The 27,943-nt window shown below is 39.5% G+C and overlaps 1 protein-coding gene across 1 annotated transcript; it reads left to right on the top strand.

Moving 5' to 3' along the window:
* Positions 1 to 27,943, top strand: snta1 (syntrophin, alpha 1). The gene is made up of 8 exons (XM_067505270.1): positions 1 to 414; positions 5,703 to 5,888; positions 22,563 to 22,758; positions 23,026 to 23,215; positions 23,441 to 23,571; positions 24,010 to 24,206; positions 25,800 to 25,987; positions 26,493 to 27,943. Exons 1-8 carry the CDS (start codon positions 132 to 134, stop codon positions 26,583 to 26,585), a joined length of 1,464 nt encoding a protein of 487 aa, XP_067361371.1. The 5' UTR covers positions 1 to 131; the 3' UTR covers positions 26,586 to 27,943.

The raw sequence follows: 27,943 nt of genomic DNA, 5'->3' as shown, positions 1-27,943 counted from the left end.
GAGAGAGAGAGAGAGAGAGAAGGGGGAGTTGTGTGTGTGCCTGTGTGCATGCCCCCCTACCCCAGCCGTCCACCCCTATCCCTTTACAGGACTGCCAGCCCGTCTAGAGTTATTCCAGGAATGCGTTGAACATGGCCGCCGCGATGAAGGCGCAGAAAACGGGACTGCTGGAACTTCGAGCGACCGTGGACCGTTGGTTCCGGGTGCTGGCGACGCTTACCGAGGACACGCTCACGGTAAACCCCGGGGAGGGTGCCGAGGAGCCCGCAAAGCCCAACCCGAGTCCCGCTGGTGCTATCAACGGAGACCCCCCGAACCTCAGCTCGTCCCCGGTCCCGGAAACCATCACCAACGTGAAGCGCACCGTGCGAGTTACAAAGCAAGATGTTGGAGGACTCGGGATCAGCATCAAAGGTAAGAAAGTGCGAGGAAGTAACAGGCTTATTCAGGAGCGGTGAGTGAACTGACACAAGTTCTGAGCAGGGGTCTCAGCGCAGTTTCAGGAAAACAACTGTGGACTTGTCCCTCACACTTGGACACAAGTTCACAATGACGCCAAAGTCCCAGTCATGTGCGCAAATTCCACTTTTTTTTAATTAGCGTCCTTTTTTATTCAGCCTTACAATGAAAACATTCAGGGCGGTTTTTGGCGCAGGAAAAATGACAGCTGTGTCTCATCTCAGTGTGTGTGTGTGTGTTGGGGGGGATACAGTGTCCCACAGTCACAGATAGTGTTTTAGTGTTGACAGTGTGACTTTATAAAAGGTGGCATCGTCTTTTAGAGTAATTTTCCGTTGTATGGTACAAAATCACAATAGATTTTACCTCAAAGCTAGGTGGTCTGAGACATTTCTGGGTTGGATGTACAAACAACAGGCAGAGGATCCTGTCAAACTGAGGAAACCTACTCCTAACATATCAACACAGACCAAAGCCTGCAAACTATTATTAAACTATTATTATTAGTTATTGAGCAATTTTATTTGACCTCTGTTTTCATTTGGAGTTCAAATAGTGCAATAAAAAAAAAAAAGAATTGTCATGTCAGTGAAACTTATGGAGTAATTAGGTATTAAAGGATGTGTAAACCCAACACCATTTCTATAGGCCTGAAGTTGACCTTTAAAAGATCATTTTTGCTGATTGACTGATTCAGTGCCGATACTGTACATTTACATTTAGTCATTTGGCAGAGGCTTTTATAATAGACTCATAAGTGAGCTATAAAGCAAGCAGAGAAGCAAACCTTTCTATGAGACAAGGTTGTGACCTTCCCAGACAGGCTTTACATACCTGTGCAGTGTACTGATAAAACCCTTTCCCTTGTCCTGTTTCCTTGACTTGCAGCAACAAGCAGCTATCTGAGTGGCAATCTTAAAGTGGCAAAGACTGGGAGGGTTGAGGACTGGGAAGCTGTGTAAATACAAAAGGTTAAAGCGGATAAGTGGATAATTTGTTTTTTGTTACACTACCTGTTTGCTTTTTAATGCCATTTGCATCTTTATATTACTTTAATGTGATTGTAATCTAGACTTGTTTGGGTTTATGATGGTGAAATTTTGATTCATCTGTGCAACTCACCTGTGTTTGTGAACACAACACGTATCAAAACAGTAAACAGTGTGCTGGTATATGGGCCTGCATATCTGATATGATAATTTGATGGTATCTGGGCAGTTACAGCTTTGTCCTGTGGCAAAGATGTCTCATCATTATTGCAGCTGGTGACATGTTAATTTTTATTCTGCCACTGTTGTCACCACCATCAACAACAAAGCCAGCCCTTAATGACATAAATGTGATGTCCATCTCTGTGGAAATGGATGGCTTTGAAAATCAGACAGCGTGTTATTAACAAAACAAAACAAAATCATAGCCAAAAGCCCTGCTGGCTTGACATTGTTGCAATGCTGGTTCAATAAAGCAACGAGGAGAGAGAGGACGAAAGGTGTAGCAGAGGGACAAAGAGGCAAAGGCACAAAGAGGGAGCCACAGATGAAACTGGAAAAACAAAGTCAAATGAGTGGAAAGACAGAAAAAAACAGAGAAGAAATAACACAAAGAGAATAAGAAAGAAAGAAATAATGAAGTGTTGAAAAAGAAATAGGGTGAAGCAAATGAGAAAATAATTGTGGGCTAACTGACACCACATTGTGAACAGCTGAGGAGCAGCCCACAGCAGGCAGTTGTCATTGGCCAAAGATGAAAGCTGTGTGGCTGGAAGTGGAGAACTCCACTAATGTTAATTTTAGGGAGCCCACCCCAGTGTTCAGAAAAGCAAGGAGGCAGTCAACCTTGATTCTCTCACATCTGCATTTAGGAGGAGAGGCTAAGAAGCGAGGCTCCAGGTCTTCGGATGGGGCCCCCTGGTCAGAGCGTGGAGAAGTTGGTGGGTTTGCTGCGGTGGAAGTTTGAGATTGAGCTGACATTTGTGATCTGCAATATAAACCTAAAAATATATCAATATTTTCTGTTATATTTTCATAGAAAAACTACTGTTATATTTTCATAGAAAATATAACAGTAGTACAGTTCAGCAGCTTCTTCAGAACCTAGAGATGTGAGATGCCACCATTACAGCATGAATGCCAGCACAGTGTCATGCAGCTGTCGCTGTATTGATGACAACATTGTTATCAAGGGGCTTAATTATTTTAATATGAGATGCAGTTTTATGTAACATACATATATATATATATATATATAAAAATCCGTATTTGTCAGAAATAAAATAACATTATTTTGAAGTCTTGTGTAAAGTCTATTTCCCGTTGTTTGTTTCAGCGTTCATTAACACTGCATGAATCTCAGCTGAGGAAGTTTGATGAAGTGCTGATGACGCTGATTTTCTTGAAAAGGAGTGTTATTGCAACAAACACATCGTTAGCACAAAATTACCTAATTAGGAACATGTCACTGTTGTATAACCTATTACCATTCATTTACCTGTCATGGGTAGCTCTGCTGGCTCCACCCCACCTCCACCACCGCCACCCTGCTGTCAGCTGAGTGACAGGCTGCCAGCTGGAGGGTGCTGAACTGTGTTTGACATGAGAAGTTAGAGGGAGAGAGGTGGGGAAGATTAACGGTTAGGGGGAGTAGGAGTGGCTGACATATTGACAGGGTGCAACTGTGTGATGGTATTGTGTCAATATGGACCAAAATCTCTCAGGAATATTTCGCACTTCTTGTTCAATTTATTCCAGCAATTGAGTATTAAAGCTTTAAACCTTCATATAAATTATAGAAGTCTGGTATTTAGTATTGTTAGTAGTACTCTGTGAGTATTCATGTGTAAAATAAAGATTATAGAGTTATAGAGTTTGCCGTGATGCAGATTTGGGGTAAAGGTAAGCTGGAGGTTAGTTAAGCAACTTGTGACTCAAAGCTACTCAAACTTAATCCTCAAACCCGCTGAGAAAAGTTTGTTGGGGCTAAGTGAACGGGACATCGGCCTCATGGTTTGCCAGAAGATTTGTGATTTTGAAATACTGCTACAATGCAGCTATGTCCGTTGTGATTAAAAGCTAAAATAAAAAGGTTTTCTCTAAAGTGACACAAGAACTTTATTTGTACAGCACTTCTGATATAAAAAGTAATTTATATAGTTTTACCAAAGGGACCACATAAAAGTAAAAATATATTTTGGAATTGTGGATATACCCTAAAACTTCAGTTATAATGGTTTTTGTCTTTTTGTCTTGGCCTCGAAGGTGTGGGGGTAGAAAAGTCTGATGACATTACATCCAGTCATCCAACCTACGCCCTGAGTGGAAATAGTTGGTGGTTCTTCAGCTGAGATGAGATATGAATTGAACCATATGCAGACCAAAACAGGACATGTGTATACAGTCAGTCTTGGCCTGCAGCACTATGGCCAACACCCTGGTCATAATGTTCCTCTGTTTTCAGAAGGGTTTGTCATTGTTAAGCATTCAGATCAGTTTTTCTAGAGTCTTGCAGTGTTAAACCTGCAGTATATACAAAGAAATATTTCTGTGACTTTCTAACTGGTCACATACCTAAGGTACATGCTTAAAGACACCTCGTGCAGTTTGTCATGTAAACAAACAAGATATGTATTTGCTTTCAGTGATATACACACAGTGATAGAACACAGTGATCGTTAGGTCAAAGAAATGTGACAAAGGTGCTTTCTTTTTGCAAAACCTGCAAAACACTTGTGAGCCTGTGTGAATCCTGCAGTGTTTGTTCCCATGTACCAAATCTTCTTCTGTTCTTCTTTTGCCAGTATATTGCTTCATGTGCTGCCACGTTACCATCACCTGTTGACCTGTGGAACATTTTTAGGGCTGTCAGTTGTTTTAGACACGATGAAGATCGAAATCGAATTGAAAGTTCAGATAAACTTCTGGCTTGAATTAATGTGCAGGCGTTTCCTCTTTCAAAATAGGGCTGTGTATTAGGTCATATGCATGCACGTGTTTGTCCTCCAACCCGTGACAAATAAATCAAGGACAACAGTCATAAAAAAAAAAACGCTGTTCAAAAGAACTATTAGAGGTCATAATCTCCACAGGTCACCTTCAACTCCTAGGTAATATGGTTCGTTGTCTGTTCTTGTCACTCTTTCACTTTCCCTCACAGCTGCAAGCAAACTGTGTAACCACGTTACTACAACGTTTTTCTTGCATGTTATTCATAGCAGGAAAAAGTACCATTGTGTCTCTGTATCACCTTTCAATACATTGATAAGCCTTAAATAATTTCATGTCACACATATTCTCAGCAACTAAGAAGTTGATGACGTACATAGATGATGTCGATGTACAATCACTGCGATAGCTAAAGGGTCTTTTTCACTTTATTACCATTGAATTTTCTATCAGCACGTCATGATTCAGAGTCTAAATTAGTGCAGGGCATCGCCTCACTTATACCCATGTCATACGGTGAACAACAAGCTAATGTCACGGAGCGGTCAAGTAGCTGGTAAATCCCTCTTTGAAGACCTGATTGGCATAGTGGCTCATATGCACAATAAATGCACCTCAGCCCTGCTGCTTTTATTTTATAAAGAGCGCTAAGCTGTGGAAAGGAAGATACAGTACATGAGATAAATCCTAAGGAGTCACCTAAAGGAAGCAAACCTGTGGAAGATCTAGTCAAAATTAATTAAATGTAATCCACTTATTGATAATTTCTCACTAGCTCGAAGGCCAGAGTCCACCTGCTGTTTGACATTAATGACAGTATTTCACATGAAGAGTGGAAGCCCACAGCGAGATGCAGATCCATCAGATTTTTAGCTGTTCTTCACTTAAAGAAGGCAAGAAAGGGAGGAAGTGGTGCAGATAGGAACGACAGAACAAGAGAACGATCCCTGTGTCCTCATATGCTCTTTTTGCTTTAGTGCAGCCGACTGAACTTGGCTTAAATGCTCAAAGTAGAAGGAGTGCAGTGGTTTGAATCAAAATAAATGTAGCATAGAGGCTGTTATATTTAGAACCACAAATCAGCCTCTTAGTTTTCTATTTGTGCAACTAAATCGTGGCATCTTTTATGAATTGCGTAAATAGTGAGATATCTAAAACCAAGCAGCTTTATACATCTGATTACGGGCCCATGTTCGCGCTGCACAAGAAGCAATGTATGTTACTGCATGTGCTAATATGAAACGTAAGTTTGTCTAAATAATTACAAGATGAAGCATTATTATGTTTTTCTTTGTTGTCATGCAGGTGGGAAGGAGAACAAAATGCCAATCCTCATTTCCAAGATTTTTAAGGGTCTGGCTGCTGACCAGACTGAGGCACTTTATGTTGGTGATGCTATACTGTCTGTCAATGGTTATGACTTACGAGAGGCCACACATGATGAGGCTGTGCAAGCGCTGAAGAAAACTGGCAAAGAAGTCATCCTTGAAGGTAAGATATTCTTCATTAAAAAAACTGAACAGAATAAAATGTTTTTTTCTTCTTCATTTGCTGGAGTTTTTTTCCTTATCTTCTTATTGTTTCCTCAGCATAATATTATTATTTTTGCTCTGCGACAATAATACACAGTTGCAAAATATGCCACAACTACAGTTCCTCCGTTGCATGATAAAGAAGCACTTCATGGATTTTTCGTACACAACAGTATAATCTTCAGAGTTCGAGTGAATAAAATGTTTGTCTCTCTGAGTACTCAGCATCTATCTACTGCCTCTGATACTCAACAGCTCTAGTAGATACAGTACATACTTTAGATGGAAGTGATTGGAACGTTTGCTACCTTGATATAGTTTGATTCATTCCTCCAGCACTTTTCTTTTTCCTGAGGCGGCCATATATGATAAGCTGAGAGATCAGACTTTGATCAGACTTCCTAGGCAACATCCAAATAATGAGTTAAACTCAAAGAGCAAAAGGAAACCAAAGAGTCAAAATTCACTAACTTTGTTTTGGTGCACACCTCTTAGGATCTCAGCATTTTAATGAACACTTTTGACACCGATAGAACGTATGTCAGAGTTCATGTCAGAACTGAGAACTGTGGAGAACTTTTGGGGTTAGACCTACTGTGCATAGGAAGGTTTGCAGTGGAGTCAGCAGGTGTTTGCAGCTGTGTTTCCTTCCTCTTGCTCCAGCTTATTGACTTGAGCTGACAGAGCTAACCTTACCTTTTTTTGTGTGTGTGTGTGTGTATTTGTGCACGCACTGAATTTTTGCCTGCAATCCTCCGTCTGCCAGCAGGTGTGAAACAATACAGTGAGTCTAAAAGAGGAGATCTTTCCTTGCAGGGCCAGAGGAAAGGGGCTAAAAACAATCTTTCCTCTTGCCAGTTGATTGGATAACAGGAATTCTGCACAAAAATAATCTTCCACAAAGATGACTTCCAGTCACTGGGTTGAATTGTGAATCTATTGCTAGTAATGCAATGTCAAAAAAGGCAATGGTTGAGTGATGTTTTATACTGGATGTGTTTTCATTAGCTACTATAAAACTTGACACATTTAAGTTTTGCGCTTATTATTCTTGATATCTATAGTTTCTTTGCATCTAAGCCTGTTTTTTTTAAGAGATGGAGCTTACCCACAGAGCCTAAACAGAAGCTACCAGCTATTTTCAGTGATGTGAGTCAAACAGATGCCTCACAGGTAGGTGCTTTCAAGAAACGCTTCCATGTCCATAAAAGTCTCCCCAGAAAGTGGAACAATGAAGTACCAGGAAAACCTAAAATTTAGCTTTAAATGGATTCAATCAGCTGTATGAAGTTGTATGAACCGTTACACACATTTTCCATGAGAGAAAAAAAGTTGAAGAAAAGAGGAACGCTAAAGTCAGAGTTGCCAGTTTTCCATGTGACAGCATTTCTCTGGGTTAACTTTCGTTGCGGGCTAGTGTCAGTAACTCCAGTCAGATGAGCTCACACAGCTAAAGCTACAGCCGGGGGAAATCATTGCAAATCCCCCTGCCTTACTTGTCCACAGTCAGGCAGAAAAGTGTTGCTATCAGACGGCTCAACCAGCGCTGCTCTGTGATCCGTCATGTCAGGAATCATTTCATGGGTTTCCCTTCCCCCCGAGGAACTGATAGACGAGTGAAGAGACGAGGGAGGCTTGAAGGCTCACTGAGGGGAGAGGGTTTTGTGTGTGTGTGTATGTGTGTGTGTGTGTGCGTGCGTGCGCCCATGAATTTGTTGTAGCTGTGTATCTTTTTGATGTGCTGCCATTCCTATGCTCGTGTTTGTGCGAGCATTTCTGTCTGTATTTCTGTGCGGTACACATATTAGTAGCAGGAAGCTTTGGAGTATTTTGAGGGAATAGAGGAAATAAAGAATGGAAATTTTCATTCAGCTATTGAGGGCTATGGTCTGTCCAGCTGCAGTTTTTCAGATTCAGATTTTATTTCAAGAGCATTTGTCCATCATAGAAAATACTAGTGAACACATATGACATGAAGTTCAAATGCAATGTTTATTTTGGTTTTGGCATTTTACTAAGGCACTAAGAAACACACTCAGAAACTAACTCCTTCTTGGCACCACTACAGTGTTAAAGGTCAGGGTTACATGTGCAAAGCAACAAACAAGCCACCACTGCTGTGCCCAAGGCATTTCTTTATCGCTTTCTGAAATTCATCGCACAAACGGCCTTGACTGAGATCAGTGAGAACCTGCCTCCCAACACATTCAAATATCTGGGATATGTGAACATTAATACTTGAATCTCTCAGATAAGTATTTTCACAGTAGAAGACATGTTGGCACTCTGCTCTTATGGCTGGATGTTTTTTTTTCACCCTTTGAGAAGGCAAGCTGAGAAATATTTTATTAGTTTATATTTAAAACATCTCCTCTCACTTTGGCTGGGGCCAAACTACCAGATAATCTGGATGATCGTGGGTCCAATTTGCTCATTTCAACAGTTGCAACTATTGTTGTTGTTGCTTTTATGTAAAATAGTGTTTAGCATTTTCGAAACACAGATGACCTACACTTTGTACCGTCCCCGAACACACTTATAGGTGAGCATCTCCTTGAGACAAACAGAGGCAAAAACTACACACTTAAACACAAATGAGAGAGGAAATATCCATCCAACTGCCATCCAGAGTTTAAGCTACAGGGAAATACTGCTTCTAATCGTCGAATTGTGTTTACCCATAAATTTGATTGGGTTTGATAAGAGTTGATAGTTTGTGTCTATGTGAACACAGCTGTAAAGAGTTTCTCGACTGTTCACTGTGGATTTTTAATTAAAACGATTTCAGTGTCCCACACAGTTGCTTAGCAGCCAACAACAAAAGGAAGGATCAGCACTGGGCAGCACCCAGGTGTGAGTGTGAAAGTGCGTTAAAACAAAACTCACCATAAATAAGAGTTTGTGCCTAGTCAGTCTGTGTTATTGAAGGACAAACAACCAGAGCTTTACCATACTATGTTCTCAATAGGATGCCCTTTGTTGCACCTTACAGCAAAATGGTGATGGAATAATCAAAGTTTGTGTGAGAGAGGAACAGTAAACATATGAGAGGGTCAGATAAATATAATAGAGCAGATGAAACCATAAAACCACAGCTGCCTTCATTTCCTCCCAGTGACATTTACAGCCAGACTGTGTGTGCGTGCGTGCGTGCGTGTGTGTGTTATATTAGAAAGCAATGTGTGTGTGAGTTTCTCTGTGTGTATAGTGTAATGTGAGAAGAGAAAACAGGAGGATGGAGAAGGCAGGTGCGGAGGTCAGCTTCACATATTTCCATGTTTTACACATCTTCTCATCACACCTGAGATTTCCTTTGTAAAGGAGTTACTGAGTTTCTGCTACAATAAACGGGGAGATTTATATATCAATTCTGTGAAACGTTAAGTGTGAGAACATCATGAAACAGTAAGGCATGGCTTTATGGAATGAGGAAGAAATTGGGACGCAATAGAGGAAAAAGAGTGCGTTCATTTATGAAGGAGCTTGAAAGTAACTTCAGCAATTATCAACCTGCATCCTATGGCTTTAGTTTAGGGTCTAAATGTACATTAATGATTTTAGACTTCGCTCTGACTTCCCTATATTAAAATGTTTCTCTGCTTCTAGCTAAAAAAGTCTCAAGATGACATCACCCGGAGGAGTTGTTCATCATTAGGCGTTCAGGATGTCATGTCGTGATGTCATCGAGAGGAGCAGGTTCACTGTAATTACACACTCCATAGTGTGAGCAACAAGATGACATCATCTGAACTAAAGGTTCCTCCATGTGTTGTCATCTGGAGGCATTTCTCAGCTAGAAGTAGAGAAATATTTTGATAAAGGAAATTCAAAGGTTAGCTTAATGTAATTTATGTACTACCCAAGATAGAACCAAAATAAGCAAGTCCAAATTCAGTAAAGGCTTGTAGTGTATGGTCCACTACTATAAGAAGAAACCATGGAGCTGGGAAACCATGTGTGTGTTGGAAAGAAAGGGTTGGGGGTAAGGATAGTTCAATAGTGAAGCTGTTCCCTGGGCAACCACGGTCTGACAGAAAGGCACACATACACACAAGTATTCACACTCACACCCACATTGTACACATAACTTACACACATGAACACAAACACACACAGTGTAAAGCAGAGTGGAAGGATAAATGGGCTGCAGAGGACAGGTCAGGACACCAAGGCAAGTGTGTGAACGTGGGACAAGCAGATAGACTGTGTGTTCATGTCGAGGACAGAGGTATGCCAGTGTGTGTGTGTGTGCATGCTGTTCATGTAGCCTTAGAGGCACAGTGCTGGTACACCGTGTATCACAGTACACAGAGAAAAACAACAAGAAAAAAAATCACATGTTAAACGTTACATCCTTGTCATCTATTATATTTCCAGCAGCCATCTCCAGCCAAACTGCTTTAATATGGAGTGAATATCTCTCCTCAAAGGTATTCATGCCATTGTACTCATTTGTACAAATGAATAATGGAATATATATACCCCCCACCCCCGAAAGTTTTCAACTTTTTTCCCCACAACATTGAAGCATGGTTGATTAAAGATTTTATGAAATATTACTCTTTTTGATAAAGTGAACACAGATCTTTACAAAGTCATTCAGATTTATTAAAAATATGCAGCGGACCAAGACACTTAATGCTCAAGAGCATTAACCAGCTTCAGCAGATGAGATGGGAGTGGCTGAAACTGTCACCTGTGTTGTCCAGAGGTGGAAGCATCTAGTCTGAATGACAAAAAGACCAATTCTGGTCTCATCAAACCATAGAACCTTCTTCTATTTTAGTGTCTGTGTCACTATGACATAAGTCAAACTCTATATTTCATGTATATTGTTTTTAGACAAATTCCGCTTTTTCGCAAATGTTAATTGTGTTTTAATTTTCACTGTGATATATTTGGACGAGAACGATCAATAAAGCTTTGAGAAGATACATACTCTGGATGTTGTCTCATATGTGTCCACTGATGTCTGCTTCTGGGTAACCTTTTTACAGAGCTTTGTGGAGGGCTCTTGTGACTTCATAATGTTGTTTTTTGTCAGGATTCTGATTTAGCGGTAACTTGACCTTTCAGATGTGCATTTATACAACAATCCTTAAAACACATTCACTACACTCAATCCCCGATTGTGTAATCTAATAAATATTTAGGGAGGTATGGGGGTGAATCTTTACACAGTTGTTTTCTTTTTTAAATTTTTAGTGAATCTGGGCGACTTTGCAGAGCGTTTTTGTTTTTTGTTTTAAATCAATGATTCAATGATAAAAAAATAAAAGGCTTTAGTACTGGAGCTATGTCATTTAGAGTTGACTAGTGACGTAAGCAGAAATTAACAGTAAGATATATGACTTATTGTTAGGTATCAGAATAATACTGTGATGTCCACTATTTGCATGAATACACAATACAGATGGTGCACTAATTTAGTATTTTAATTACTGTAGATCATACATATTTTATTTATTACTACTTCACACTGTGGCTGTAGCTCAGTTGGTAAGGCAGTTGACCATGGACCACAGGGTCAGTGGTTTGATCCCCGCTCCTGGCTACATTCAAATTGTCCTTGGGCAAGACACTGAACCCCAAGTTGCTCCTAGTGGGTCAGGTGAGCATGGCAGTCTCCACCATTGGTGTGTGAGTGTATGTGAATGGGTGAATGGGAATCAACATTGTAAAGTGTTTTGGATAAAAGTGCTATATAAGCGACTATTTACCATTTACCACACTGGGATTGGTCTGGTTTTAGTCTTGTTCCTCTTGCTCTGTTATACTCGGCAAGGGTCTTAGTTTAATGTCAGCCTGAGTTTCAGCAGAATTTACTTGGATATCCAGAGGGACCTAATTTTTTGAGCGTCCACGTGAACGTGTATGTGTTTTCACAGGAGAGAAAGAGGGACAGACTAGACTCTGCCAAGACATTTCCGAACACTGCTGGTTCTTTCTGCCCTGTCCTTTTCATTAAGGTAGTTGTGCTCAAGCCCAGTGCACACACATGGATTAAAAAGGCTTAGTTATGGAGGCTAAATGGCTCTGTCTTAGTCATGTGCTAAAAAATGAAACTGGCACCAAATCTGTTGACGTAAGAAAAAGACAAATCTTTAAGAGTATCTGATGAGTACTGACAGTAGATGTAGATTTTGACACGGATATGTGATAGAATTTAGTAAAACATTAAAAGCATTTCAAAATTCAAAAATTTCAGAAGTGTTTCTGGAGTCATTGTTTCTAGGTTGGACTTCGTCGTTTTCGAGTGCACTAATGAGAAGTGGAAGGAAGCCGCACATTCTAAACTATATACAAGATCTTTATTTTTAGTTTACAGATCGACACTTACTCTGCCTACATAAGATTCACATCAAAGAGGGTAAGCAACGTAAATGCAGATACAAAGCAAACGTAAACTAGCACAGACAGGTCTCCAGAATTGCTTAATTTTAGTGTTTTTTCCATTTAAATGTTTTTCATGTGTAATTTTCTACTCTGCTGCTTAGAACGTCAATATAACTGCAGCCTAGGAGTCTGTTTATGAATGAACTGAGCTGCTCTACATGATCTGTTTTTATCTGATGTTGATTGCTTGATTTAAATCGCCTGCTTTATACACTATATATGTCATTTAAAGAGCTTGTAGGGTGTCTTTTGTTTTTCCCTAAGGCAAGCCGTGGGAAACATGAATGAAAATCATCAAAGGCAAAGGTTTAATCGCTTACAAGGTTGCAGGCCTCGCCTTTATCTGATGATTACCTGCAACCCAGCAGTCTTTTACAATGTGTGTGCAGTTCTTCATTCTTTGTCACACTGCTTACACTGTATCACATCCTAGGGACCAAGAGATAAACATTAGAGTTGGCCTCTGTTGAGCCGTGTGCTGCCACACTGCTTAGATCATGCCTTTCATGCAGGTTATATTTTCAATCTAAGTTTCATTACATCTTCTAATAGGAAGTCCAGGTGGAGATAGTGATTGCACTTTTGACTGTATTTAATAAATGCGACTACCTTGACTGAATAATCTCCCCTACATCTAAGTGCATTACTTCTTGCTTTAAAGCAGTCTGAATGAGAATATTCAATATGCACAAGCAGGAATATTTTTCAGGAGTGCCTGGGGTGAGCTTAGATTTGAAGAGGTTCATTTGTGCCTGTGGTGAGTGTTAGCTGAAGGATGCTTTGTCAGCATTCTCAACAAGAGCCAACCCCTAACCTAATCTCTCTCACTCTTTCTCTCTCTCTCTCTCTCTCTCTCTCTCACACACACACACTTACACACACACACACACACACACACACACACACTCACAAATGCATGCAACTCATGCTTATCCCTGCATCAAAACCTTTTTCTGATTGCATTTGTCTTGCTTGCATGAATAGTTCTCATTGTTTGTTGCCGCTGTACTCCCACTTCAACCACTTGTTTTGATTACTGAGCTAGTCAATGAAGATCTTTACAATAAAATTAAACCAAATATAATTTGGACTCTTAATAAAAGGACGAACAGTGCAGCCCTTCATCTGAGAAGTGTGGCCTACCAGATTTAGTTACATTTTGCCTTGAGGGCTAAAAGTCATTTCCTATCTACAAATCAAGTTCTTCAATGACACGTGTGAATAAATTCCTCCAAAAGGAGATACAAACCATATCGTCTTTTTACGCTAGGCCAGGAGATATATATATTACTGCCTTATCTTTCTGTGATGATTGAAGTCTGGCTAAGTGAGTGATTTATGGAATATAATGAGTTTGGGGGCTAGGGTTTAGAGCTCCTCACTGGGATACAGCTTTCTGCTGGGTCAGACACTATTCATTCTTTGTCTGAAGTCCTTTCTGCACTGATACAGGTTCTGTCACTGAAGCAACAAACTGTACGACTCAGTCCTGCTAGTTGTTCACACATAATGTAATCTGTAAATAGACCGGGCTCATGTATGCACGCACATGCGCTTGCACATAAATTTGCACACATGCATGCTACTTTTGCTTGTCCTGCTGATTCAGAGGAAGGCCCGGGTTCCCTGCCAGACAGGCTGTCGGGGAAGCAAGTGAGATTTACCTAATTCACAGTTTCCATCTGCAGAATCTCAGGTGGGTGCCCAGTCGGAGATGTGAGAGTTGGTGTTTTTGAGTATCAGCTAATCTATTCATCTGTTGGGCGTCAGCGGCGACATCAGCACGGCCCTGTGGTTGGAGTGTTCTTTTTAGTAGCCTTTTTGGTGTGTCAACCATCCATCTTGTGTCACTAGTTTTTGTTGTTGTTGCTCTCCTTTGTTGTCTCTTTTTAATCAGACCATATTATTTTTAATGTATTTATAATTTTGTATCCCAAAGATTGGCTAGACAGCTTTGCCACAGTGGCAGATGCCTTGCTGGCATTCACTGTCACCTAATGAAATATGACACTCAAAACATGTGCACAGTAGTATCCTTTTGAAATTGTTGTTATGTTATCTGTTGCAGATAAAACTACCTTCTCAGAAGGGGAAAACCAATTTCAAGTCCTGCTTTGGACAGACCCTTTTTTTCATGGCTACTTTTTCTAAATTTCGCCTGCCCATCAAATTTAATTGGCAGTAGAAAATCTGCATGTACCAACTTTCCAATGTGGACTGTCTGAAATCAAAAAGGAATAGTTTCCTGATGTGCCTGTGCAAAATTAATAATTTTCATAATCAGTTTCTCCACCCCAGTTTTTCAACTGATACTTTTTTCAGATATGTCAGTTAAGATATTAATGCCCGAGTCCTATCACTACTGATACTGGAGCTGCATGGATGATTTGAAGAACCTTTAAGTAAGTTGAATCACATGCTAACTGCCTACACTTACTGTATGTACAGTTTTGCCAAGAACATGACTATACTTCATCACCTAATGAAAATGTTCTGGCTCCCGCTCAGGTGACAGAATAATTACTACTTTAAAAATAAACCTTTCCCCTGAAGCATGACTAAATCCCTTAGCCACATCTCCCTGGTTTCTAACCATCCTTTGAATATTTGTGCTCAGTGATTCCTTAACTCTTTTATTCTCTGCTCTCATAGTCTCAATGTATAAACATCTTCTCAAATTATGTATTCATTCAGTGAAGTACATTTCAAATTTAGCATTTTCAAGGTTTTGCTTTATGTGGTGATATAATGTAAAGCCCTGAGGTGGCTCTGAGTTGATAAAGAACAAATTAATCAGTTTAATGATTCAGTCGGTGGTTGTTGTTGGTTTTTGTTTATGCTGCTGATTGGGACTAATATCGGTTAGAGATAAAACTTCTTTCGTCTGATATTTATTCCTCTTGAAACAGAGAAATTACGGAGGATTAGTTAACACTCACTTCCCGGAAAGTAGCTTGGATAGAAATTTGGAACTTTTGCTGCCTGAACATTTTCCACTTTGCAACGGCAGACAGAAAAGTGGATGCTCTTTTCACTGCACAAAACAGGCGTAAAGGCAGAAGAATTCAATTTAACTAGTTGCCTTATCATATGATGAGCATACATGGTGTATTTATAAATTAGTGACTTTGTGTAAGTTGTTGTCAACATGAGGTTAATTTTAGCCTCATTGGTCCACAAAATTACTGTCTGTTCTTATGGCTTTTGAGGTGTATTTGTGTATTGATGTAGATGTATTTGTGCTCAAGTTCTTAAACGGTTGATTGTTCATTCATGTTGTTTTTCTTGCCTGACCTGTTCTTTGTAAGATGCTCAGTACACCAGTGGTGGCCCGTTATTCCTCTGTGGCATCAAGTTTGCTTAACATTCCCCCTCTGAGCCCCACAGCCCTGATCTTGTGCCCCTGATAAAATGGTGGCCCAGTTTTTATGCCTCCCTCTCCGTTCATTACAGGCTTAGACTCCACTAAACCATCTCATAGTATTGTGCAGAATCTGCAAGTTCTGCACAATACAAAGAGGGAAAACAGCCATTGGAGGGTGACTGAGCAGTCACTGTTCAGAAAAAAATAGTTATTACATGTTTACATAAGACAATTTAAAAAGTTAATTAAATAAAATAAAAAAAAGCTAAGCTACCAGCCTGAACACTTTTAAAATTTGCTGTTTACTGTTTACCACTTTTGTAGTAAATGGATACTTAGAAATGCACATAACACCCCAGTATACATCATCCTGCTTTATATCCTGTAGTGTTTTTATATAAGTTTAATTTGCTTCATTATCAAATGAATTTGAAAAGAAACATCCAGTGTCTTATATGGCATATAAGGGTGGAAACCTCTCTAAATGGAAAAGTTAAAAAAAAAAACTGGGAAAGTAACAGGGAAATGTCCGTTGCTGAACCTCAATTTCAGTCTGTTTTGTCCTCTGCCAGAATCTGTTCAAGTTTCCTTCACTTTTACTTTGTTGAATTAGGATAATTAACTCTCCTGACACACTATGCAAAGTAATCAAATCTGTGCTTTGGCAGAATGAGAATTAGTTTAAAAGTTGGATATGAGATGCTCTGCCCTCTCACTTTCTCTCTTAGTCTCTCTCATACCTCACACCCCTAGTTTGGCATTTGTCCATAATTTTAATAGGATGTGCTATAGGAATGTCGAACTTATCTAAATCATTCAGAACAAGGGAAATCTTCTCCAGCTGATGGACACTGCCAAAGAGATGCACATTAATCAGCGAAACACTAGGGCCATAGCCAACATTTATTAATTGTAAATGAGCTTGCAAGCGCAGTAGCTGAAGCATGCACTTATTTGTACATTCGGGATGAAATTGTTACTGGTTTAATGTTAAACCATGGTAAAATTACTGATGACTAGTGTTACCATATTCAGTTTTAATTATCATTAAAACCATGCTATACTCCCACCTTTTAAAAATATTCCTCCACTGAACGGTAAAACAGCCTACTGTCCAGCATCAACCAATGTCAGCAGCAGTCTCCCAGGTGCACACAATGCAGATGCGCTTCCTCTCTTCTTCCTATACTTGCTGAGCTGCAGACTCCATATTTATATCCAGTAAAAGCTTATACAAACTCAATTGCAATGGTGCTGTTACCAGCTCTTGTATAGACTCACTCTTTCTCAACTCTTCCGTTACATACTGACCTGCTGCTGGTGCGCTGAAAAAATGCTGACAGTAGACGGTAAACATACAGTGACTGCAGAGTATGTAAAAAAACAAAATTTTGGTTGTGTTTAAGCAAACACAGCACATAAGTAAGGTTTGAAAAAGATTGCGTTCTAGCAATTACAGAGAAACATTGGAGTTACTTTAAACACAACATGTTCACAATTTGAAGTAAAACCACAATTTTACTCCAACCACAGAACACTGCAGGAGATCCTTTTTCCTAGTAGCCGTTAAACTCATCCCCCTTCTGTAAAAAAGAGGGGGACTAGGCAGACCAAATGGACAATTAGTAATGTTTTGATTTCATTTTTTTTTTTTTATCTCATTTATTTTTACTGCTCTAGCTTTTTTTTTCTTACTTATTGATCAGTAGTTTGTTTGTTGCCTTGGTTTAGTGGAATTCTTTTCCTTTCTTTTTCCTTTTCACACACAGAGCAGCTGTAACAAGTCAACACAATTTCCCTATGGGATCAATAAAGCTCTTGAATGTTGAATCTTGAATGAGTCACAAGGATTTTACTCAAAATTACGCCATGGAAATTGTCACTGATCTCCTGATTTGATCCGGTTTTGATTCACACAGTCCAGAATTGTTTAACTTGATTAACCCGCTCATCGCTCATACAGCCTCAGCCTCTCAAACATATTTGGCAGAGAGAACGACACCATACCAGATCAATTTACTAGAGGACAAGTGCTTGTTTGCTGGTTAAATGTCAAACAGATGAGATCATCTGTCGCCAACATTATTTCCACGATTTAAATTGCTGACAACCCAAATCTAATGTGCAGTTGTCTGTGTGTGTGTTCTCTGCACAATGGTGGAGAAACAGGTTTCAGTAACAGCACTGCCAGCAGTAGCCAAAGATTGTGTATATGACACAAGATGTGTAACACTTCTGAACATTTTGTTTTGATAATAATAGTGATGCCTTTTTCTCTATCTTGTTGCTAAAATTAATAATTTGAAAAACTGTTTATGCAAAAACACCTTTATTTTACGCTCATGTATCAAATTATAGAATTTCAGTGGTATTGGTACTGACTACCGAAGTTCTTCTATACTAAACTTGGCTTTGTGGGTATCACAGGCTTGCACTTCATACAGAGGCTTGAAAAGTGAGATTGGGACTCCCGATCTGTGCAATTTTAATTTCTATTACTTTTGGCTATATTTGGTAGTAACATTGCCTCTGCTTGTATCAGTATTCAGTAATTCCAGTAATTCCTTGTTTCTTTTACCTTGCCTATCCTCAGTGTGCTGAATAGAAACAGTAAGTGTTGTTTGTATTTAACAGTTATTTATGATGTTGTTTTCTCTGTTGGTGGTGTAACATTGGGTAACATTCTTTGCCTGACATGGTTTACAGAACCAACAGCATGCTTTTGAGGTTGCTGACTGGCCAGTGACATTCCAGATACTCCCACGCTAACCAGTGGTGGTGGGAGGAGGGGCTGGCATTTAGCTTTACAGCACTGTGTGGCCTCCGACAAGCCAAATACATTCATGACCACCAAGTAAAAAAGCCTTTTTCTTGTTGAATACTTAAGATTTGAAAAGAATATATAAATATACATACGTATATATGTATATATATGTATGTGTGTGTGTGTGTATATATATATATATATATATATATACACACACAGCCCACAACCCACAGTTAAGTCAATTGTGTCAAAACTGAATTGGGTGAAAATGCCTAATCAGGAATTGTGAGGTTCAATGTAAAGGGAAAGCTTAGTTGTGCATTCTGCAGAAGAAGGAAAGAAACTCCTCGTGCACATGCATGCACACACATGCACGCACTGTACAAAAGTAGTTTCACTGGCTGCCAGATGAGCTAAAGTCATAACAGTGCCATCTCAGCTAATTTTAGCTCTGTATTGAATGTGCCGCCACTGGTATTCATGGTAACATTTCTGGCCCAGCTTAGCTGTATGTTCAGTCTCTCTGTGTTGCCTTCTGTTCTCTTACCCCCAATCTTCTTTTTCCTTTTTTTTTCTCCTTGCGTCTCTCTGTTTTCCATTCTCTTTCACTCCCTTCCAGTCCCTCTCTCTCTCTCTCTCTCCCTCTCTTCTCTTTTTTTATCCACCACTCAGTTTGAAAGCTATCTCATCTGATTTGTTGTGTGGGGCCACAGTTAATACCTGGCATTTCTAATCAGGAATAAGATTAATGTGATCATTTCCACATCGCTTTTTTAAAAAAGTATTGGACGTCTTTTCCAAAGATTGGTGTTTTCTCACCAATTAAAACTAGTCTGTACTTTGTGCTGCATGAAACACAGACATATACTCAGTCTTACATAATAAAGAATAATGACCGCTGAAAATAGAACTGTTTACGTGCCAAATGCAGCCATTCTTGCACTCTTTCTCTCTCTCTCCCTCCCCCCTTCTCTTTCTTTCCAAAGTTTTAAAGAAACCTATTACACAAAGTGTAGTGCAGCTTGCATGACTGAGAAATCCCTGGCTTCACCTGTGTGGCTGCTTCCAACCTCTAGAGTACCTAATGAGAAATCCTGCAAGTCAATGATTACACTGTTGATTAAGGAAATTATGTAAAATATGCATCCCTAGTTGCACCGTTTATGAGATTTTCTTTGACTATGTCCCATTTGTAACAATAACGTAGGCAATTCCATTTCCCACTTCCATACTGAGATTGACCACATCCATTTTGAATGGCCTTGATCCAGCAACAAGGAACCAGTTGGCTACCCCATGATGCAGACAATCAGTGGGTTGGCACAGGAACAAATGGACAGAAGCTAATTTCCCTAAACATTACATATACAAGTTGACAGCTACTTCAAAGCTGTAACTGATATATATTGGTTGTTTTCTGCTTGACACATGTTCCCACTCTACACATTCAGGATGTGTGGTTTTGTCTACAGATGTAAAAGATGTGCTTTTTCTTGGTACACTGAGCTGATTTTGCTTAGTGCAGATTAGTCAAGTAGATAAATTAGCTTATTTCTCAAGCAGAAACAGGAGCATTATGCATTTACAGACCATGCGAATGCATTAGGGTCATTTGAGATGGCTAGTTCAGAGATGGGGATGGGGATATACATAACATGGGGATAAGAACACAAAACACAATGGTTGATTTGAATGAGCAATTTAACATATAGGTCTCTAACATCAAACTGGGAACCGAACTAGGTAAAAAAAAACAAACCAAAACCACCAACCAGTTTTGCTGTTATTTTGTGAAATTTAACAAATTTTCCAAAAAAAATTAATTCTATAAAATCATTTTCTTCATTCAAAATTACCAAAGTTGATGTTAGTTAAGCAGCTATATTTTTATTTTTTCTAAAGCAAATCATTTCATATATGGGAAAAGAGATTTTGATCAGGCATCTGTCAGAGAACATGTAAATGAGCACGAATCTGAGCAAGCATAAATGTCAGCTTTTGGTACTCTGTGTAGAAACCAAGCAAATACTCAAAAATACCAAGGTTTACTTACCAGCTGTATGGATTTAGAATGTTTTGTGACGCATTCCTTTGTGTGGATTTGCATGTATGCCTTCCATGTACATAAAAGCGATGTTATTAAGCGTGTGTGTGTGTGTCTGTGTGTGAAAAAGATACTAATGTACCATGCCAGGCAGAAAATTTCAATAGGCTTAATTCCAAGTGTGAAAAAAAAAAAAGGTTATTGTCTTCAATGATTCTTTATAGATTTGAGAAAAAATCTTTAACGACGAGAGATTCACTTTTTGGAACTGAAAAGGAACTGACCTCATTTCTGAATAGAGACAGAATATCACAGACACAATGGAGATAAAGGATAATATTCTTGAGAAAGTATAAGTGGGTTGAAAAAAAAGTGCAGGTAAGCAGACAGTAAACATTGTGCTGACTCAGATGAGTTACTGTATGTTTATAGTTTTCAGCATTTTGGTCATGCCCTTTTCCACAGCAACAAAAGTTTCACACTGTGAGCCCTCAGTGCTGTCACTGTTTAATGTTGGCATTCATATACAAAACATTAATCCGTGTGAAGTGGCAGAGCAGGCTGGAAACAGACTTTTATATAATACGATATATTACTTCTTTGAAGAATGGCTGGTGGATATTTCCTGTTCTGAGTGCTGTCCCTCTGTGCTATGACTGAAATAACAAAAAAAACTAACTCCCGCGTAGCTCATCATACATAACATCCCACGATGCCTCTTCTCACATGTTACAAGCCAATCCTGTGAGCACTGCATCTGTAGCGTTTGTGTCGTAAAAAAAAGTCATCATGAAACTGTGCTGCCAGAGAGACTTATGTATGTGTGAAAGCTAACGGTTATTACTCAGACTGGCAAATGAAACAGAGGTGTTCCAGATGAAATAAAGCAGCTTTGCAGTGAGCGAGGAGTGAGATGTGTTCAGACTCAGACTCACCTCTCTATAACTTTGAACCCGTCTTTAATCAGTGAGTCACTCTGCCACCTCCCGATAGAAATTAAGCAGGAGATGCTGCTCAATGTGTTACCAATCCCCCGTATGACAGAGTGACCAGGGTTCTACTTGGTGGAAGCCCCCTCTATCACTCTCAATCTCCTGTACTTTGACCCTTCTACTTGCCCTCTGGCTACATGCCTCGTGTACCGTGCAAGAAGAGTACTTCACACTTCCACGGGGAAACCAGAGCTCTGCCTTCAGCCTGAGCCTCATGCCTTGCCATGTCCTCTGGGCTATTTTTACTCCAGCAGTGGCTACTTCTGCCAAACCCATACCACAGCCTATTGGACTGGAGCTGAGGCCATGTGTTTATATGTGAGTGTGAGGTGTGCGTGGGTACGTGTGTAGGTGTATGTACTTTTGTAGGTGAGTGAGTGTTAAAACTGCTTTCAAAGAAATTTACACAGAACAGGCTGTAATAATAAATCATTTTTCTAACATTTTGGTAAAACGCATGTAATTATAGGGACTTTACACTGGACACAGCTTTGTCATTTTGATTCTGGCTAGGGAGCATTGGAGTCCTTTTCGCTCTCTGTCTCATGTCCTATTATGTCTCTAATGATGCAATTGATTTACCCCCTGACCCCGAAAAGGCTCCGATTATTTTAGTAAGAGGCCACTTGGAAACTGGATATGGAGAAGTATTGTTATTACAAACTTCTCAAATTTAAGGACCATTAATTTGGTAAATATGATGATTCCTTAAAAGTACAAGGGGGAAAAAATATTAGTATGCAGTTGTAACTACCTTAAAACACTTAGCTTTTGAATTAAATCAGATATCTTAAGGTGTTTTATTTGGGTCGTGATTTCCCCAGCTCCAGCTGTGCTTGGTCAGCCATGCCACAGTGTCCGTGCACAACTGGATGAAATCACATTCCCTCTCTGCATCCAGCTGGTGCTCGATTTTAAAAACAACAACAACAACAAAACAATGGTTGTGATAACCTGAACAGTTACTTTTTATGATGGTAGGAAATGTAATACATTATTTTCTTCATCATAAAGCATGGTAGGTTCTGTGACAGACTTCACACTCTACACGCTCTCTCACTCTCCTTCAGTGAAGTACATCAAAGAGATGTCGGCCTTCTTTAAAAGCTCGGGGTCCCCTGGGGCTGCCCTCCCATGGGATTCTCCCCCCTCCACACCTCAGAGGGGCACTGAGCTCTCCCTTGCTGAGGTAAGGGAGCCTCGTATCATCCCGCTGAAGATGTGTCAGGTGTCACGAAAACAGTGCCCCCCGGACATGGAAAACAGGTACTGCATGTGACAGGCCGTCAGTTCTGATCTGACAGACACCAGCCTGAAAGTAACAAAATGACTTAGAGAGAAAATTGTAAAAGCCTATCTTCCTCTCATATTCTCTTTGTTAATATCAGAAACTTCCTCTTCACCCTTAAGCTCATCTTCTTTTGCAATATGTCTGCAATGTGTCTTTTATATCTTTAACTGGCCCTTTTTCCCACCTCCCTGTGCTCTCTGTGCTCGCTCCTCTCGCTGTTTCCCTCTCATCTCATCTGCCAGGTATTTTGAAGTGATTTCATCCAACAGAAAGAACTCTGTGTTCCTGAAGGCGAAGGATCCAGCCATGGCCCAGTCCTGGTACAATGCCATACAGGCTGGAGCTGCCAACCTTCTACCACGAGTGAAGGAAGAGATGAAGAGCTTGCAGCCTGGCATGGAGGTCAAACATCTGGGCTGGATTACAGAGCAGGTATGTGAGAATAGAGACATTTGTATACTGAAATAACTCCTGTGCAACTTTTTTTTTCCAAATCCTTGTTTGTTCTGTGTTGTGTTTTGCTCTTTTATGGTTTGTTGTGTGTCTCGATGCGTTTGTTCCTTTTCAATAGTTCTGAGCTACTAGCCCCTTCTGTCATAAATTCCAAAAGTATTATCCGACTTTCTTTAATTCTACCACAAATGGGCATGTGTGCAGATGGCTCAGGGTCCAGAGAGACCAGTACTGGCTGTACTGACTGACAGAGACCTGCTCCTGTATCCATCGTTGCCTGAAAGCAAAGACAGCCTCAGCAGCCCCTCTAAGAGTCACCCACTCATCACTACCAGGTTCACATACACTCAAATGCCTTTATATACTCTCTCACTGTTTTTGTTCCTCTTGTAGACAAATATTATTATAATACTACACCTACATTTGGCAGTTTGTGAATATAATAGATGAGTCCTCCTCCCTTAGCAGCCCAGTTATGAGTTAACAGCCCGTCCCATGGGTTATTTTGGACCAGTCGGTGAGCACATGCTCACTCTTTCCATAGCTAGACTACTGGATATTTTTCCAAATACTGTCACAATAATTTAGAAAAGATTGAACCAGAATATATGAGTCATGGTTTTTCCTCCTTTCTTTTTCTTCCCTCACTTCACCTCTTACACAAACATACAGTACATACTCCTTAACTTGCTCTCCTGGCCCTGTCCCTTTCTATGGATTATAATTATCTTTTTTCCCATCTATGTTCGTTTCATTGTTCCTCTCCCTCTTAGACTAGTTCATTCTGGCCCTGGAAAAACTTCTCCTCTCCTGGACTCTGAGCTGTCATTTGGCCTGCGTTCAGGCACCAAGCAAGGCGTTGAGACCCATGTGTTCAGAGTGGATTCTGCCAAGGAGCTGTCCACCTGGACTCATCTGCTGGTGGAGGGCTGCCACAGTGCTGCTGAGCTCATCAAGGAGGTCACCACGGGTACAGATACAGCCTTCCATTTCTCTCTAAACGCTTGCGGCACACTTCATCCACCTACAGAAGAAAATTCAAATTTTGTTCTGAACTACCAGAGGGCCCAAGGGATTGGCTAGAAATAATGTTAGTTGTCTTTGATTGGTGTTTGTTGTTGTTGAAGATGGCACAACCACACTTTCAAGGTTTCCCTCCCACTAGGGTCACCCCTTGTAAAAATGTATCTGTTCATGATACTGCGAGCTGCTTTTTATGAATTCAGCAAATATTTTATAAATAATCATTCTGTTGTAGTGCACAAGAGAATCATGGGATGCCAGCTATGCAAAATGTTACAGTGGCTACCTCTAATTGTAGCTTAGAGTAAATCACCTGATGCTTTAAAGATTATTAATCTGTATCAGCTAATCAGCAGCACATTTTAAACAACTAAGTGTAGCATTAGCATTTCAGTTGTTTTTCAGGAGATTTCCTCCAAATAAGAATCTTTTCAAAAAGATTTGTATGGCCCAAAAGTGCTGTCTTATGGCACAAACCATGATCATATTGTTTGAACTGAAAGTACTAAAGTACTGAAATATGCCTCTTTTATCAAATTGATTGACAGGTCTTTTGTATAGATGCATGGCAAACAAGCAAATCTTAGGTGTCACTATATTTCTGCCATTGTTAAAGGTTTGTTTTCAATAGTAATTCAGTACACACTGTATTATCAGTCTGGTTTCGATGACAACTATAGGATAATGGTTTCTAAACTTTTTTATCCTGTCCATAAATATGTCTCATTGTTTTCATCCGAAACAGTTATGAACATTTCAGTACATAATGGTGGCCAGTCTCACAGTTCCAAATAGGAATTATATTTTATTGTTCTTCACACAATGATTTAGGGAATGTACTCTTTTGCAAAATGTCCCCAGTCTTTGCAGATTTCTTTGGGCTGCGTATTGTCAAAAGCATTGAATTGTGTTTTCGTTGCTTTTTCTAATAGATTTTTTTTTGTTTTTTTTTGTTTTTGTGATGAGAGGCGACACAACGTGCTTTATATATGATATGGTGTCTTGCGAGCCCATGTGTTGATCAATTAAATCCCACAACAACCCAAAAGGAGTTTTACTTCAAGCCATTGAGTTGCATTAAAATAGCTGTAGGAACTTGATAATCCTTCTTTGACTGACAGGCGCCAGTTCACTTAAAGTGCGGTGTAGTAATGTACATATATATTGCCCCCTGCTGGTAGTATGCGGTGATATAGTACATCCCGCAATTCTATGAAAAAGGTTTTATTTTATTATCAGAATGTAGGTCGGTGTTCCATTTAACCAGACTTTTGTTTTATTTTCTTGTCTGAACACTAAGCATTGCTTAAGGGATTTGCATTTTTTTCTCTCTCAGTGCATTAAGATATTACATTCATAGGATACAGCCAATAAGTCTGGGCCATGTGTCAGTTCTGTAACACTGAGCTCACACAAGAAATATGGAGTCTTAATATGGGTTTACTTGTGAACAGCTCTAGCTGGACATCGTTTAATCATTACATTGCCTTTTTTTGTGCTGTCTCTATGTAACCCCTGTTTGTTTTTTCAATACATGCAGCATGCAGTTGGAATGGGAAGGAGTGTACTCTGGGAGTGCACATTGATGATGGTTTCACGCTATTCACAGAAGAGCTGGGTGTCAGGAAAAGCGTTCTCCTTCAGCAGCCCTTTGAGCGCCTAAGAATGTCCTCTGATGATGGCGTCCGAATGATGTTCCTTGACTTTGGAGGCCCCGAGGCCGAGATTGTAAGCTGCTGTTTTCCACTCGATTTTCACAGTGTTTACATTTTTTAATATCCTTTATTGCCCCTGTAAATTTGAGCTGTTACACTGAATATGTTAGCTAGAATTGTCATCGAACATGACAGCTGGTGAAAGTGTTAGATCTGTTAAACCGTTTTGCACTGCAAAGGGAAATGTTTGTATGGAACAACATGGAGTGCAAAAGTTTTTACAAACCCCACAGCAAACAAATACACCACAGTTAGTTTTGATGAAATAATTTTAACACATAGTCCCCTAACTAACCATTCATTTGATTCTTTGTTAAATCAGGATTTTAAAAATAAATTACAACAAAGTGATGTTTAAAAAGCTGTTTTAATGATACTTAAATGTCTTTATCTGTTTTGTATATGAGATGTTTTAATGAAATTGTATTACCATTATAAAACATTTATATAAATTATAGAAATTATACAAATATTCTTTATGCTCACTTTTTTTTGGTTCCTGTCCCTCTTTTTTTTAGCAACTGGACCTCCACTGTTGCCCTAAGACCATAGTCTTCATCATTCACTCTTTCCTGTCTGCTAAAGTCAAGCGACTTGGCCTCCTGGCATAATAACTAGCCAGACCATCAGCAATAGGAGTATTCAATAAAACACACAGGCTAGAAGACTCTCAAACATGCGAGGATGGAGCCCAGGAAAAGATGCTGACGAACCCCTTCTTTTCAGCCTTGCTACGCCACTAAAATTATCATCCCTGGTCAGGCACCGCTGGGTCTTTATAAGTGGAATTAAAAAAGAACTGCAACACTGATGGACCTAAGCTGAACTTGCATTTGTAAGGTGGAGAGAGGTTTTACACATGACACTCGTCAGTAGCAGCAAAAGAGATCTGACATATGTCGAATCTGTCACAGTAGGACACTTTTAGATGGCAAACTGTGTGATTATGACAGCCTGCATCCTAATGTTTCTAAGCTTGCAGTCCCAACCATTTGATTTGTCCCCCCATTGTTTAGTTGTGTCTTGTTTCATGAGTCACACCAAGTCTTTGTCACACGCATCCTTTTATCTTTCAATCTTTTCAGTGTGCTGTGAGCAGCAATTACAAAAGTTGTCTCAGAAATGTCCTGATTGATGTTGGACTAACACTTTTTTTATAAAGGCGGTTTAATTAGTGTGACAAGATGACATGACGGATTACTACATGATCAATAGCCTGTGCTGAACAATATATACATGTAGAATCCAAGTGTAATGTGGACGCTTTAGCTGCATTTACTCTGATTTTCTAGCTACACTTAAGGTGACATCCAAATGTCAAATCAAATGTATTTTGGATTTTAACAGTGTTATTTTCTGCTTGTCTTCTGCTGATATTAAGTGTGCTCATAATTAGGACTATAAGCACTAACAGATTATGAAATTATAAAAGCCTTTTAAATTATACAAGACTTTTCCAATAGATGAGATAAAACCTGCAGTTTACTAAAAAAGAAATAGAATTTGAATCTGAATGCATTTGCAAAAACCGACCAAGGTTGTCACAACATTCACGGATCGATGACAGTTTGCTGAAATAATGCTAAGCTTCCACTCCATTATGGACGAGCTATTCAAGTAATATTTAGAATTTAGTTCCTAAATAAACCCATTTTAGACAAACAGGCTTCATTAAAGAGTGTTGACAGTATTTTTGTTTAACATTGACTGTATGTTAATACAAATACCACATAGAGATGTTAACTTGTTTTAGATCGTAAAGTTTTTTTCCCTTATTATTTGTGTCTGAAAATCCATAACTTGGGGCCTTCTCTCTCTCTCTGTCTAATACTTAACAGACTTTATTAATATATATTTCAAATTAAAACTTGTTTGCTTTCAAAAACAAAATGTATTGTATATTATTTAAACAAAGGTGTGCCTTGCAGGGTTGTTTGTATATAAACATGTAATAAACTTTTAACTTTTA

The sequence above is a fragment of the Channa argus genome, chromosome 5 (genome assembly GCF_033026475.1).
Source record: "Channa argus isolate prfri chromosome 5, Channa argus male v1.0, whole genome shotgun sequence".
Taxonomy (NCBI): Eukaryota; Metazoa; Chordata; class Actinopteri; order Anabantiformes; family Channidae; genus Channa; species Channa argus.
Note: the sequence above shows the minus strand (reverse complement) of the source record. Positions and strands in the feature narration are given on the sequence as shown.